Source organism: Grammomys surdaster, unplaced genomic scaffold (assembly GCF_004785775.1).
Source record: "Grammomys surdaster isolate TR1022 unplaced genomic scaffold, NIH_TR_1.0 1136, whole genome shotgun sequence".
In the NCBI taxonomy this organism is placed as follows: Eukaryota; Metazoa; Chordata; class Mammalia; order Rodentia; family Muridae; genus Grammomys; species Grammomys surdaster.
Window position 1 is genome coordinate 290,445 of NW_021605555.1, and position 15,800 is coordinate 306,244.

Here is a 15,800-nt window from a genome sequence, read left to right on the forward strand (position 1 = left end):
CACAAATCCTTCCCTATCATCTTCCCCTGACATCACAGTGCTCATGAGCCCCTTGTGACTGTAGGCAGTGCCTTCAGAGCAAGCTTAGACTCAGTCATTGCTTCCTGCTTGTCAAGTTGTAGAGGTTTTCCTTTGTGTGTAATGTACTTGGCTTGACAGGAGCCTTTCCCTGCTGTCTTCTGTCTGAGTGAGACTATATGTGGCCAATCTAGGGTCTTTGGTGTGTGTTTGTGTGTGTGTGTGTGTGTGTGTGCCAGTTTATCTTTCTTTTGGCAAATGTCCCTTGGATATAAACTAATAGTGGTTAAAGATAAAGAAGAAACTGAGTCTCTAGCCTGAGAAGACAAGACCTCTGTGCACTGTATTGTAGGCTCCATGTAGGAAAGTCTATGTTTCTCAAGGATTATGGGCTAAGGGACACACAGTATGGAGACCTGAAAAGAATTATATATTCTTGTCCTGTCGAATTAAACATCCCAGCCTCACAACAGGGGGCTGAGGAGGGGATCGGGAATCATTTGTCTGTTCTTAGGCCTGGCTCCCATTGTAGTGCTGGGACAGCACACAGCATCATTTACCTGGGACTGGACTCCAATGCTGGCTGCATATGTCTGCTCACTCCCCATTTCTTCCTACCCCTGCAGCATCCTCCTGTGATCAGGAGCACCAGTCAGCTCTTGAGGAAGCCAAGCAGCCCAAGAATGACAATGTTGTGATCCCCGAGTGTGCACATGGTGGCCTCTACAAGCCAGTGCAATGCCATCCATCCACTGGATACTGCTGGTGTGTACTGGTGGACACTGGGCGGCCCATTCCTGGGACCTCCACAAGGTAAACCGCATCCCCGTGGAAGCTGGAGAGGAGATGGTTGGGTTATGGAGTCAGCAAAGTGGAACCTGCCCCCAAGATTCTTTCCACTATGGGCTCCGCTCTTGTTAAACTCAGTGTCACAGTCTGAGTGTGACTGTCACATAGGAATTCTGCCCTTTGTTATCTGTGCTCCTGCTGCTTACGAAGAGTTATTTTGGCCATGGAAAGAAAAGTGTATCATTAGCAGTCATGAGCCATCAAGTATGAAGCAGAGAAGGGTTCAACTCTAGGAAAGAACATTTGGACTCCTTTTCTTGCTGCTGGCTTTGGCCAGAGAGATTAAATATTTAAGAAGTCAAGGAAGTCAAATGCCTCAAATAGCTTTCTGTAGAATGGAAATATTTGCATCTCAAAATTATCATTTAAAGAGAAGAATATGTGAAGGCTGAAGAGATGGCTCAGTGATTAAGAGCACCGGCTGCTTTTCCAAGAGAGGACCTGGGTTCAATTCCCAGCACCCACACGACAGCTTACAACTGTCTGTAACTCCAGTTCCAAGAGATCTGGCATCCTCATTCAGACATTTATGCAGGCAAAACATCAATGTATATCTAAATGAGAGATGGGGAGTGACCGAGGGAGAGAGAAAGAAAGAGGGAGAGAGAGAGGAATGTATAAGGCAAGAGTGATCAGTGTTATTTGTGGTTTGCTTATATTTTCTGTCAGTTTGAACAATTATGTTTTCCTAGAATACCAGCAGGAGCTAGTACATGTGTTGTATGTCAGGGAGGGGGGCTTGGTGTTCCTGAGTAGGTGCATGTGCTTGGTGGATACCTGTCAGTAGCCATTTGACAAAACCTTATGACTTTGATTTTCCCCTCAGACTAATAAACATGCAAGCATCTTTTCTCTCAGAGTTGCTAGTTTTGCTCTCTAATTTTATCCCAGGTGATTGGATGAATATTGGAATGTTCCCTAAATTATTTCCCCAGTTATTCAAGTGTTACAAGTGGCACTCAGTGTGAGGCTCTGGTCAGCATAGACTTCAAGGGCAGAAGCAAAGCACAATTGCTCAGATGGCAATGGCTTCACCAAGACCAAGTTCCACCCATCCCAGCCATTTTCTAGCCCTTGACTGAAGCCAAGTTCCTTGGGGGTCCTGGCTTGGATATTGTAACAATACTATGATATCAAAGCCGATTCTAGTACTAACACCCCGTCCTCAAGACACTGGAGGATTCTGTATTCCCACTGACCCAAAAAGCTGGGATGAAGCTGGGCCATAGGGCAGCCTTAGGTTTGGAAGCAAGCACGTGCTGTATGGCTGAGCTAGAACCTCTACCGTTCCTGGGTTTTGCTATGGTAATCCATTGTCCTGTGTGCTGGTGGATAGGGTGTACTTTTTTCTCATCAGCTTTCTGAGTATGGGGGTGATCTTCCTCCATACTTGAGCCTCTCGCTCCCTCACCATGCATCACTCGTGGCACCAATTGGCCCCCTGCCAGCTGCTGGCTTGGCTTCATGCACACTTCTATCATAGAGAAGAAGCAGCCCTGGCAGATGTTTTCTAAGTTGGCTAATGAACATCCTTACACAGTCAAACCCAGCACTCCTCCAGATGGCTCCAAACTGGTGAGATCGGCATTTGTAATGCTATTCCCGGAGAACTGGAGAACAGTTTAGATTGCAGCTAAGTAGAAAGTCAGACACTCTCTTTCTTTCCTCTGGCCAAACAGGACAACCCCAGGCTTCTGTTTCCATGTTGGCCTGATGGCGGACTGTCCTCCCCAAGGTTTAGGAAAGGGCTCACCCTGACCCCAAACTGAGAGGGTTGCTCAGATTGTCGTCTTCCTCTGTATCACGATTTCTTCCATCCACTAAACCAAAGCCAAGATGGTTTAGATCCTTTGGGAATGAAGTTGTAGATAGTTGTGATCTGTGTGGATGCTGGGAGTTGAACCCACATCCTTTGGAAGGGCAGCTGGTGCTCTTAGCTGCTGAACCATCTCTCTCGCCCCAAGGCAGTTTCTCTTTTTGACAGTAAGATTACCCTTCCCTGGGAACTGATGGACATGGTCAATTGCAGTCTCATCCCTAGGCTGACACCAGCCCAGCCAGAGAAGGGAACCACTTATTATGGTTCCTTCACTAAGCACTAGGGCAGGGCCAGGTCCCAGTCTAATAAACTCTGCTTTATGAGAAAAAGAGAAGATGTCATCTGTAGTATCTGATAGTCCTATACCTGTTGACACCAAGGTGGAGAGCCATTCAGAGGTGGGCAGGAGCAGGTGGGATCCCCACTGGTCCCTGCCTGACCAGCCTTTCTAGGTAGGGGAAAGATGAACCTATGAGGCAGAGGTGGCGGGAGCGATGCAGAACGTTCAGCTGGAGCAGGAAAGTAGTGCAGAGAGCAGAGCTTTCAGACTCAGGTCTAGGATCACACCTCCCACAACAGCCCTGATGGACAGGGCTGGCTGGTGTTGTGCACTTGCTCAGTAGTAGGGAGAACACGTCCTGGCTTTCCTTCCTTCCATTTCCTGTCAGTAAACACTGGAATGATTTTAATGGCCTTGGTGTTCCAGGCATAATGTCGTAGGACGGTGACTCGGTGAATGCAGAGGATGAACACCAGGGCTTCCTGAACAAAGGGGGTGGTGGTGACAGAATGGGTCCATGGCTAAGCCTGCATGAGGAAATGTTTTGGATGAGGACTAATCTGGAGGCCATTGAGCAAGAACAGGGACTTGGGCCACAGAGTAACAGAGTAGCTGGGTGTGGCCTCTGAGATGGTAACACTGTAGCAAAATAGCAGGACTCCCTTGGGGAGCACGGTGGGAGGGCCACACAGTGATGCCCAGCACACTTTGGACAGAAGGCAGAGCATCACCTGGCAGCTTTAAGACAACACTGAGCAAGACAAGCATGGCTCAGGCCACCAGGGAAGCCTTGGCTTGCATTTGCCCTAGATAGAGCTCAGGACTTGCTTTCCCTGTCTTCTTGAATGCTTCCCCAGGAGGACTCCTTGACCTTGGAAACAGGAAGCTGCAAGTGTCCAACACTTTGCCATTTATAAGCCATCTCTCTGTCTTCGTGTACCACACCATAAGGTGCTTCTGTTGTGGGCTTGAGTCAAAAATCACGCACCCTGTGCTGTTCATCCTTGCAAAGCTGACTTTTCCCCTGGATCAGACAGGAGGTTGGGATGGTAGATCTTGCAAGTTCTCCTGTCCCTTTGGGTCAAGGTTGACATTCTGACCACATTTTGTATGGTCTTGCATGGAGTTAGGGCACACCTGCAGGGCCCTGCTGCCAGGCCCAGTGGTGGTACCTAAGCTGGAGGAGTGGCAGATTTCTACCTGGCTGCTGTCCAGTAGTAGCAGGGCTCGAAGAAGGCTATAGGATTCCTTGTATGGGCTGACTGCCAGCTCCTCCATTAGTGCTGGAACAGACTTCCCTTTCACCTTTGTGAGGGCTGGCTCTGGCTTTGTCCACCTGCCGGGTGCTGCAGTCTGGCCCCATTAGCCTCGAGACAGCCTCTGCTCCGACTTCAGTGCTGTGCACAGTGGCCATGTGCATGTGGCCATGTGGGCGTGAAATTGCACTTCTCCATGGCGGCAAGCCTGGTATCTGATGGGCAGCCACAGCCAGGCAATGTTCTCTCTCTCTCTCGTTTTTTTCTTCTCCTTTTGTGAAGTAAGCGCTGTTGAGAGAACAAAGGCTTTTGCAGCCAAATTCACTTTGGTAAACTCACAAGTTCCGTTCCAGGTTACCGTTTCTGCACTGGCAAGCCTTTCTTCATGCTCTCTCAAATGTGCAGAACACAGTTACTTAAATGTGCTCTTCAAATTTCAGCACCTCTGAAGACTCAAGATAGTTCAGCCCCAAGTTAGAGCAAAGATCAAATGAGTTGAGATGGGCCAGCAGATGGCCTGGCTCTCCGACCATGTGGACCATACAAACCCTGGAAATAAAGCTCGGCTTACTGACACTGTAGGACAGGCCATGGCTCACATATCATGGGACTGCTGGTTTGGGGTTCTACACCATCAGTTAGGAGCGGAGACACATGCTCACCTCTCTGTAAGTTGTAGGTCACTGTAGCACAGATGACAGTTCTATCTTACCCCAACCCTCAGGCAGTGGCTGGAAACTGGAATGAAGCTACCCAGGGCATTTATTTTCTCTTAAGTTTAGCATCACTCAGGAATAGTGGTTATTGACCCATAAGGCAGCTGAGTGTGTTCACTATTGTCCCCAGATGAATTTTGACTCCTGTCTGATGACATGGTCCTGGGCAGCAGAGATCAACTGAGTAGGGGTCCCTCCACTGCACTGCCACGGCCCTGTGGCTGTGGATGTTCCATGCTGTCTGGCACTGAGTCTCTGTGTTCTCAAAGAATATAGGCTAGTGACATTGGGGAAGGATGTGGGAGAAAGGAGGAGAAGTTTGTAGAAGTTTGTCATTCCCTAACTGAAAGTTTGCAACCCTAGGACCTAGAACATTCCATTCATTCATACTCCTGTTATCTCCAACCTAGTTTCTCCTTTCTTAGCTAGTGCTCCCTTAGGCTACAGAGTGCTCCATGAGGGAGCACCTCCTGTCGATCTCCTACCACATATGCAGCACCCCAGTCCCTAAGAAGACGTCTCCAAAGTAGGATCAATGAATGAGGCTTGGACAAAGTGCGTTATAATTGTGGGAAACAGACTCAGTCAGTGTTGAAGGCTGGCATCTACTGGTAGCTGGGAGGGAAGGATCGTGGGTCACACCTTCCATTAGATGATACAAGTCAGCAGGATAGGTTGTTATAGATACCCGTGGGAGGACGAGACCCTACCTCACTGGGATGGGCTCTCTGAGGCAACCCATCCTTGACCTCACAGTGAGAGGGTAAATGTACAGAGGGAGAAAGTAGTCTCTGGTACAGGACTCCACCTCACCTCAGCAGTTACACAGGCCCGGGGCTAGGGGAGTCTCAAGAAGCTGTTGAGCAGCATCAGAGGTACATCTGGGCTTGGACCAGAAACATTCAGACAGCAAGTGCCTCCAGGCAGAATGTATGGGCAGGCCTTCTGAGGCATGCTACTAACACCCAGTCAGACCCACAGCACACTACCTCCTTCCTTTCTTCTTTTTTTTTTTATTTGCTCTTTAAAAGTTTGGCCAAATTTCTGTAGCCCCATAAGTTGGATTGAAAAGTAGTTAGTCTTTCAATGACATAACTGTGGGGTCCAAGTTCTTTCTGAGACCTGGTCTCCTTTCTGTAGGTAGCCAAGCGGCAAACCCTTGCCCCATGTCATGCTCACGGTCCTCACTCCTACTACGCATTTGAAAACACCCCAAGAGGTAGCTGAGCAGAACACTTGCTTTTCATAAAGACACAAAGTAGAAGATGGAGGGTGGGGCGTGGGTGTTTAGAAAGCACCAGGTAAGACTCTCTTAACCAGATTAAAGGGGCAAGCCTGACCATGTGTGTTGAGCTGCAAGTCCTCATTGTCTGATGACTGTGGATATAAGTTGACTCAGGAATGTTTGTTCAAGCCACCAAGGAGTTAAGTCACAGGGCTGTGATACAACAGTAGAGCTTATGAAATATTCTGGGGATGGATATATGTATATATATATGTATGTGTATGTGTATGTATATATGTATATGTATATATGTATATATATATGTATGTATATGTATGTATATGTATATATGTATATGTATGTGTATATATGTATATATATATGGCTTGTTAGATGTGAGAAACTGAAGACAATTCTAACTCGGGCTTGCAATCCCACTCTTCTGTCTTATCACCTAGATATGAACAGCCCAAGTGTGACAACACAGCCCGAGCTCACCCAGCGAAGGCCCGGGACCTGTACAAGAATAGGCCACTGCAGGGTAAGTACAGCATCCCTAGGGGTCAAGCAGCTTGGTGGCCACTCGGGACCACATGTAATGTGGGATAGGGAAGCCTGGTGGATCCTGTGCCTTGTAGCTCCTCCAAGAGCCCGAATCCCAGCAGACATGGGAAACATGGGAGGAAACATGTAAGATGCACACTGATCTCAGAACTAACTGAAATTTGGCAATGTGGAAATGACTGCCAGTACATGACCAGACACATAAGGGAAGAGGGAAAAATTGTCCCTAAAGCGAGCCTCCCATCACTATGCAAAAAACCCTCCTGGGAGTTTCTGCAAGGCCTCACTCTGTGGGGAACAGGCCCCTTGACAGGACTCTTCATTGAACTGACATTTGAAGCTGACTGTTGTCTTTAATAAACACAAATCCATCTGTATACCAAGTGAATTTAACTGCCAAGACTGTTTGAGATTAAACAGAGAGTAGATTTAAACTTACAATGAATCAGAGTTTTTGCTGGAAGATACTTCTCGGGTGTTTGCTTTCTCAAAAGGCATACAAGTGTCTGTCTATGACTGAGGACCAAGGACCTCTGCTACATTGACGTCACAGGTGAACTCAATGCCATAAGTATCATGCGTGGAAGAAGCTCTCTGCTTTGTTCTATCTGGTTGTTTTTCCTTTAAGTGTCTGCAGACTACAAATGTTCCATCAGAGTCTCCAGGCTCTAGCAGCCTGTAAAGACCTCCATGGCAGGGAAAGTTGGTCTGGTTTCCTTCGGTCAGGAGAAAGACCTCTGGTAGTAATTCTCTGCAATTCCTTCATAGTTTGGACTGTATTGATTAAATGGGTAATTTTAAAAGGAAAAGTATTTGTATAAACAAAAAGAGAAGGATAGCATACCCACATTTCCTTATGGACCAATAATACCATTTGTGCATGCTCACGGCAGAGGAGCAGCTGGTTTAGCCCTGCTGTGGGGAAGCAGCCACAATTTCCTCCCAGCATGGTTAGTAGCCCACCTCCTGCTCTGATGATCTTGACCAAGGCTTTCTGCTGCTTCTCAATTCCTGTCCACCCATTGGTTCAGAACCTGTGGGTGACGTCATCTTAAGGACATCATTCCTATATGTGGATAGCTTCTTGTTTCTTGCTTCCTGTGTCAGGGATTGAGACAGAGAGGGTGAGGTTCAGCATGAATCTGGCCTAAACACCCTGCCTGGGACATTTGCATATGAATCCTATGGCCTTAGACCTCTCATCTGGCCCAGAGGTCTAAAGAGTACTTTCCCACAAGTGGGCCAGAGGCTTTCTGGCCTAAGGAGTACTTTCCAACAAGTATCTAAATCAAATTTTCTTTTGAGGCAATTGCTTATGTAGACACTGCTGGCTTTCAATTCCCTATGCAGCTGAGGATTGTCTTGAATTTTTGATATTCTTGCTTCTTCCCCACAAATATTGGATTATAGCCTCTGCCAGCATGTTGACTGAATTCAGGATTTTTGTATCTGTGGACAGTTTGGTTTCTTAAAAGCAATATGCTTGCTGGATTTGAGTAGTTCTCATCCTATCCTATAGAATTTCACTATGTCCTCTGCTCCTAACTACCTACCTTGAAGAACCCCAAACACAGTATTATTACTACAATGCCTCAGGACCTCTTAGCACTGTGGCTCTCTGCCTCTATGAATGCCACAGGCTACTGTCCAGTGAGCTTCCTTTTGCTTCTTTCATGGTGGAATTCCATACTTTAGATGGCTACTGTTCTTGATTCAAAGACAGGGGTTGTAAGTAGTTTGGTGAGAACCAGTGGCCATCACTATGGAGAACAGGACTTGATATCATTGTTTGGCCTCTCTGAAGGTCAGAAGAAGTTACTCAGAGGAGCCAACACTCAGCACATAGAAGGGGTCTTATGTAGAGACAAGGCAACCAATGCACTTTTCTGGCACAAGGGGAAAGAACCATAGAGACTTACCATCCCTATGTCCTAGTCCTGGAGATATCAGCGATTCTGCAGTCCCAAAATGTTTGCGGCAGTGCTGCTTACTCCCACTTAATCACTTTCATTAGTTGGAAATTATTATCCTTATTAGGAGAGAAATCCAGGGAAGTCCTAAATTAACTACAGTATGCAGGCTCTTCTTTGTGGGGGGGGGATTTATTTTCACAATAACCCAGCAGCCACCTGGTAGGTGAAACTTCATGTGACATAGGCTGAGGGGTGAGTTTTCTTCTTTGAAGACATGTGTTCGGTTCTGTATTACTTTCTTCCAGCTCAGCAGCCTTCAACTCCCATGCCAAGCTGCGAAGACTGCTTGCTGCCCTTGCCTGTTTTGTAGCTCGTGCCAACTGATAACAAGAGATGACTTCCTCTTTAGGGCCAAGCATCAGGCTGTATGTGGGGAGAGGTGATTGCTCAGAGTTCTCTCATGTCAGGGGCTTCTGTCAGGTTGTCTGATGGTGGCTTTGAGAAAAGGAAAAACAAGGTGAAACATCAAATAGTCACAGGGCCTTCTTTTCCCCTTCGGCAAATCTCTCTTCTTTTGCTCCTAATTAAAGTACCTCATGCAGAGTGGCTAGAGAGATAGATCAGTGGTCAGTAACAGGTACTACTTTTGCTGAAGACCAGGCTTTGGTTCCCATCACTCAACATCTGTGCTTCACACCGTTATTCCAGCTCCAAGGCCATCTGATGTTCTGCATCCATGTGGGCATAACCACACACAAACATAATTAAACATAAGTTTTAAAAGATCTAAGAAAAAGCTCATGGGTATTTTGAACAATGTACCTGTCCCCTTTCCTCTACCTATACCACTCTTCCTATCCTCATATTCTCTTGAGACTAAAGAGTTATTTGTAAGGAATTCGGTGTGATCTCTTTTGGAAATTTGTTCCCTTCTTCTTCCAGTACTCACCTTCCAGGGAGATCCTCCCTGCCTCTCCATCAGCATGCACCTGTCTGGGGTACTGCTGTTTACCCAGGGCTTGAGATAGCTGGTGATGGTGTGGACCTACTCTTTTTACTCCTTTCTTGTACCTCACAGGTTCCCTTGGGTGAGACCCAGCCTTCCAACTCCCTTCTGTCAGCACAGAGGACGCCAGATACGATAGAATAAGGGATCCAGAGTCTCTTCCTCTTGCCATCCTTTGGCAACCCAGTGTTGAGAAACATTTGTTGGATTCAATTAGCATCAATCTCTTTTTTGTTTTTGTTGAGATAGGCTTCATGAAACTTGCACTGGCCTCTAGTAACTCACTGCATAGCTGAAGGTGACCTTTGAACTCCCAATCCTCTTACCTCTACCCCTTGCTAGAATTGCAAGTGTGTACTGCGCTGCTGCATTTATACAGCACTGAGGACTAGACTCGGGTGTCTGTGGCATGTTAAGCAAGCATTCTACCAACTGAGCTATGTGCCTAGCCTGTGGCATAAGGCTTTGAACGAATAAACATTTCCAGAGTGGGAATGGTAACTGATCCTGGACGTTTACTGCCTTCTTTATACCTCAGCTCTTCCCACCCAGTGAAAGGAGGAAGAGATTCAGGAGTGTGTTCTCTACTTGGCAGCCCACAGCAATCACAGGCATAATTATAACCCTCGACTCAAACCATCAGGCCGACTTCTATCTTTTTCAAGCAATACTTTAGCACGATTCGAAAGTGCTTCAAAATTAATTATGACTTTCTGAGGCAGCAGAAAACGATCCTCACCTCGCCCTAGGCTCAGCTTAGCTGGCTTTCCAAAGGTAATTAGACCCTAAGCTATGCATTCTTGCCAGGTGGAGAGGTTGGTGTTTAACCTTTCTTGCCAAGTGGATGGGCAGACAGCAGACAGCACTTTCCACAGCCAGAGGATTCCCTGACAGTGAGAGAGACGGCAACATTTCTCTTTTAAAAACTAAATGTCAACTTTTATGATTTCTCCTGTCAGGTTAAGTGCTGAATTCAGACATGAGTCAGCTGAGAACAAGGTGACTTTGTACTTGTTTATTTATTATTCATTAAAATAAAATGTTGAGACAGGGTCTCGTATAACCTATGCTGACCTTGAATTTGTTATATAACGAAGGATCACCTTGAACTCCGGATCCTTCTGCTTCTCCTCGTGGGTTCTGGGATTGCAGACATGTGCTTCTCGCCTGTTTTCTGAGGTGCTGGAGAAGCCAAGCTAAGGCCTCCCGCATGCTCTGCTAACTGAGCTACAGCCCTATCCTTGTGTCTCTGCCTTAGACACAATCTTCTATACTTGAACATATGGGTGAAGCTGTGTGTGTATCCTGTGCTTACACAAGCTTGTTCCTGCCATCACACACACACACACACACACACACACACACACACACGTATCCTCTGCCACCCTCCTTCTACCAGGCAGGAAAGGAGGGGTTGGTACCAGGTCTGTGGTGGGTCCTAGTGACAAAGAGTCTGAGAGGCTTATTGACCTTACCCATAGACCTCATCTTTATAAGCGGCAGGGCCAGCTTCACCTTAGGGACTGGACACATGGCAGCATCCTGTGCTTCGATGGGCCTTGTCAGTTTGCTCTTCTGTGTTCACCACCATGAACATCATCCTGAAGATAATAGCCTTGTGTGGATAGCTCTACACGGGGCCCAACTAAGCAGCTAGCCATGATTAGTGGTAACACGGCAGTGACTCACCTGTAAGTCATCCACAGAACCAATGCTATGATGTTTAGAAAGCTTTGGTGAGCTGGGAGAGTCAGCTAGCAAAGGGCTTGGGAGGATAGGGAAGGTATAAACCAAACTACCTTGGTGGGACACCAGGGAGGTCAGGTGGACCACAAGGGGCAGGCACATCTTCCAATCCTCATTAGGTGAGCATGGTTCATGCAGCTAGGCCCAGCCAGGAGTACTGTAGGGAGCTGGAGGCAGCAGCAGAATTCAAACACATTTCCCACCACATGGATGCTGATCCAGGATTGCTGAGGGAAGAGTGTTTAAAGAGGGTCAGCTTTCAAAAACCATCTAAATATTCCAAAGATCTGCAGGCTTCAATTTGATTTCTTGTTTCCCAACATTTTAATATAATGAATACATCATTCACAAGATACCCATGGATTTTCCCAAGTAGCCCAGGGCCAGTGTTAAATGACACATGGACTGACAGGAAGGACATTCAAAGGAGAAGCCTGGGAGTCCTGGCTCTGGGCCGGCTCTTTGACGCAGTGTTCCACCAGCTGTAGCTGTTTAGAACTGTGTTCATCACTTCGCCTGGGCAGGTTCATCACCAGTTACGTGATAAGCTACTTGACTCCGATGCAACAGAGAGTAGTGTTTACGAAGAAACGAGACAGAATGAAATTTAAGTCACTCTCAGTCCCCAAAGAAGCATCGCCCAGACGAGTTAGCAGCGTAAGCAGTGTTTCAGAGACAGCTTCAAAAACATACATGGACACACTGTCCTCGGGCAACACCAGATATGTTTAATTGCTGCTAAACAATCTTCATTCTATTACAAATATTTCCTCCGTCTTTATTAAAGCCATTTATCTAAAATAACCAAGTTGGAAGAAATTACCAGCTTGCTGTCCTCTGACCTTAGCTCTCTTTATCCATTTAGGCTTTGCTCGGGACTAATCTGATTTATTACTTTTTTTTAAAGACTCAACAATAGACAAGTCGAAAGCTCTTCATAATACATTCGTTCAATGAACCTAAATGAATGGCTTAGGCAGAAAAGTGCTGCAAGGCCCTGCATCAGCAGGCAGGTGGATGAGCACACTGAGAGGGTGCTGATTTCTGAGGCAGGATCCCTCGCCGGTTAAAGCTCGCCCACTTGACTAGGCTGCCTGGCCACCCAAATGAACCCTTAGGATTCATTTGCTTTACTTCCCCTGCACTGGGATTCCATGTGCTTGCTGCAGAGCCTAATTTTTTTTTTTTTAGTGAGTTCTGGAGAGCAAATTCAACCTTCATGCCTGCGGGGCAAAGAGTTTACTGACTGAGTTCCCCCACTTCATTCTCTCCATGGTTTGTGTTTTCATCTTAAGCCCCAGCCCCAACTCTCCTGTAGTTTCCTCTGATGGCTCCTGAGTTGGTCTTATTTCTGGGATGGTTTGGATTCCAGAGTGTAGTGACAACCTTCAAGTGTCCCATGTCCCAGGCTGGTGAGCTGTGAAGTGAGGTGACACTATTAGCTTGTCATGTAGGCTGCTGCCTCAGCCTCACAGAGTGGAGCCACTCAGACACTGTTTGTTTTCTTCTGCTGTCTTTCTTTTCACTCCTACTAAACTGTTTCCTGGAATCTGACCTCAAGTTCCACTCTCAGTGCTCCCGTGTTTTGAATCAAGAGCTGATCAGAATGTTACTTCTCTTTGATAATCTGAGTTGTTCCTTTCCAACATTGTGTGTGTGTGTGTGTGTGTGTGTGTGTGTGTGTGTGTGTTAGAAAGAGAGAGAGAGAGAGAGAGAGAGAGAGAGAGACAGAGACAGAGACAGAGAGACAGAGACAGAGACAGAGCTTGGAACTCTTGAGGGTGCAGGTGTGGGAGAACCACCTCTACTCTCTAGGAGCTGGGGCCTGAATATCAAGATCATAGTTTCACTACCCCACAGTCCATGCCCCTAGGCAAAAAGAAAAGAGAGAGAATAATAATAGAGATAATGATAATAATAATAATAATAATAATTGAAAAACTGGGAGAACAGAGATTGGCGTTTGCTAAGATCTCTGTTGATACCTGAGTAGGTTTGGGAAAAATCCTGAGAAGCATTTGTCCAGATTTATCAGAAGAATAGCTCAGCTCACACTTAACCATTCTGAGAAGGCACAGGCCTTAAGAGGTGGCAGTCACCTGCTGGAGAAAGTCCAGGTGAGGAGACAGCCATATTCAGCTTCCTGAGATGCTACTGGGCAGGCATATGGGGTTACATCTGTAACAGGCTGGGCTATGAAGAGACCCTGCTGGAAGCAGAGACTGGATTATATTCTTTTTCTAACTCTCTTCAGACCAAGACCTCAGTGCCCACCTGCATAGATCTGTGACAGGCAAACCAGATGCTCTCGGGTAGCCAAACATAGAAGGAAACATGGTTTATAATGAACAATAGCAGGGCCTGGAAATTTTTAGATTTTTTTTTCCTCAAATATGATTTAAAATTTCTTTCCAGTTCTCTTTTGACTTGTCAAACTGAGGGCAGCCAGTCTCACAGTGAAATGGAGTCTCTCTCTCTGACAAAGGGTGATGTGGCTGCCCCTTATGTGCTAATTGGCTTTTAGAAATTCCTGGGACAATTGAGGATGCTGCTGCTGGCCGGTGTCACCGCTAGTCTATCTTTTCCCTTGGGTTCTTCCTATCTAATCGGCTTCTTGAGCTTGTGGGATCCCCTTGTCCCCAGACAACAGTCGATGCTTTTCTCAGTCCTCACTCTGCTGTCTTGTCATCAGGGTCTCATGAAGTCAAAGAGGTGCTCAAAGCTTTAGGACCTTGTGATGCCTGTCATGTTGGGACACCTCTGGGGCACACTGACATGCTCAGCAGAGAGGCTTGCTGTCACTTCACACCTTCTTGTTAGATAGTAACTACTTCCCACCTTCCCTGGGGCAGAACCGTTGACTTGCTCATTCAATGCCACAGTGGGAATTTTATCTCTGTAATTTTTCTAATGGAGAACTCTTTCTGGAGTAATGAAAGGAATAAAGCAAACACCCTATTCCTCTGGTCTGGCCATGAGGGGAATGTTGCCAGCACTCTTCATTCTTGAGACACATGCTCTTTTTGTGCAGACTGGCTTCCCAGACCATGTCAGCCCAACATCCTCTGTGCATGGTGTCAAGGAGGCCATATAGCCTCTATGCTTAGTAGAAGCAGAGAACTGTTTTGTGTCCAGAGAATCGTTAAAGAGCTGGGCTACTGCCCAATACCCCCTGCACCTTCCCTGTTGACACTCATACCTACACCTCTCAAGCCCACAAAGGGAGGAGTGGACATTTAAGAGCCTGTAAAATCTAGTTTTTCCTCCCAACTATTTAATTCCCAGAAATAGCAACTCTGAGACTAATTATTTATTAATAAATGTCTAGGCTATAAGCTTTGGCTTGTTCTCTGACTAGCTCCTAAGTTATTATCTTGTTTATTCTAACCTGAGTTCAGCTGCCTGCTGGTTTATATCCATCTCCTCAGCCCTCTGGGGTAAATCTCCTCTGCCTCCAATTATTTCCCAGAATTCTCTCCAGATGTCCCACCTCCTATTTCCTTCCTCCACTCATTGGCCATAAGCTCTTTTATTGACAGGTGATGCTTAGATTCTTTCTATGAGAGCTGGTGCCTGTAGCTGCAGATGGGACAATTTCTGGGAAGCATTCATGTGTCCTCTAGCGAAGACAGGGTTTCCTCCACCTCTGAGGTCCTAGCTGTAGGAATCTGTCAAAGTCTAAGCATGAGGTGGAGATTCCTGGAAGCCAGTCTTAGCATGTGTGCTCTGAGTCCTTCTCAGAAGCACCCAGTAGGAGCAGGTTCAAATTCTCACCACTCTATTTTCACGCAAGCTCTTGCGTTTGGAGTGATGACCTTTTAACTACCAAAGCAAGAGTCTGTGGGGAGTCTGCAGCAGACAGAGGTCACACACAGTGCTCACACACACACACACACACACTAAAGGCTAGAAGCTTCAGGACTCAGACTTGCCTGGCTGAGGAACTTGCATTATTCCCTGTAAAGATTGAGGCTGAGAAGTAGGTAATGACATTGTATCAAAAGCAATCATTCAGATGCATTGCGGACCATGTTTGTGTAGACTTGGATGGAGGGGAGCTCTGCCAGCTGCAGAGTGGCGTGGGTTAGCTCCTAGGCAGCTGAGGAGCTGACTGGGACTCGAGAGAATTCCTAGCTTATATCATGCTTGTGCTCTGCAGGGCACATGGGGACCAGGGACAGGAGGGTTAGATGAAGGTTGTGTGGCCCAACAGGACTAAATGCACTGAAAGTTGGGTCCAGCTATATCTTGTTGCCTTTGGGAGTCTGGGTCTTTTACCAGACCAGGCATTGGCCTTTGGTCATTTTAGTTTTCCATCTTCACTCTTTACATATTAAAAGTAAATAGTGTGTTCTTCAGTTTGGTTGCAAATCCTCCGTTGATCTGCCATGAGGTTTTGTGCACTGTC

General features: G+C 46.6%; 1 protein-coding gene across 1 annotated transcript in view; it reads left to right on the forward strand.

Annotated features, from left to right (window-relative positions):
- The window catches only part of Smoc2 (SPARC related modular calcium binding 2), a 129,694-nt gene that overhangs the window by 94,484 nt on the left and 19,410 nt on the right, over positions 1–15,800 (forward strand). Inside the window, exons 8-9 of the mRNA XM_028783487.1 lie at positions 645–831; positions 6,622–6,704. Coding sequence (XP_028639320.1) covers positions 645–831; positions 6,622–6,704 — 270 coding nt within the window. The remainder of the gene's footprint in view (positions 1–644; positions 832–6,621; positions 6,705–15,800) is intronic.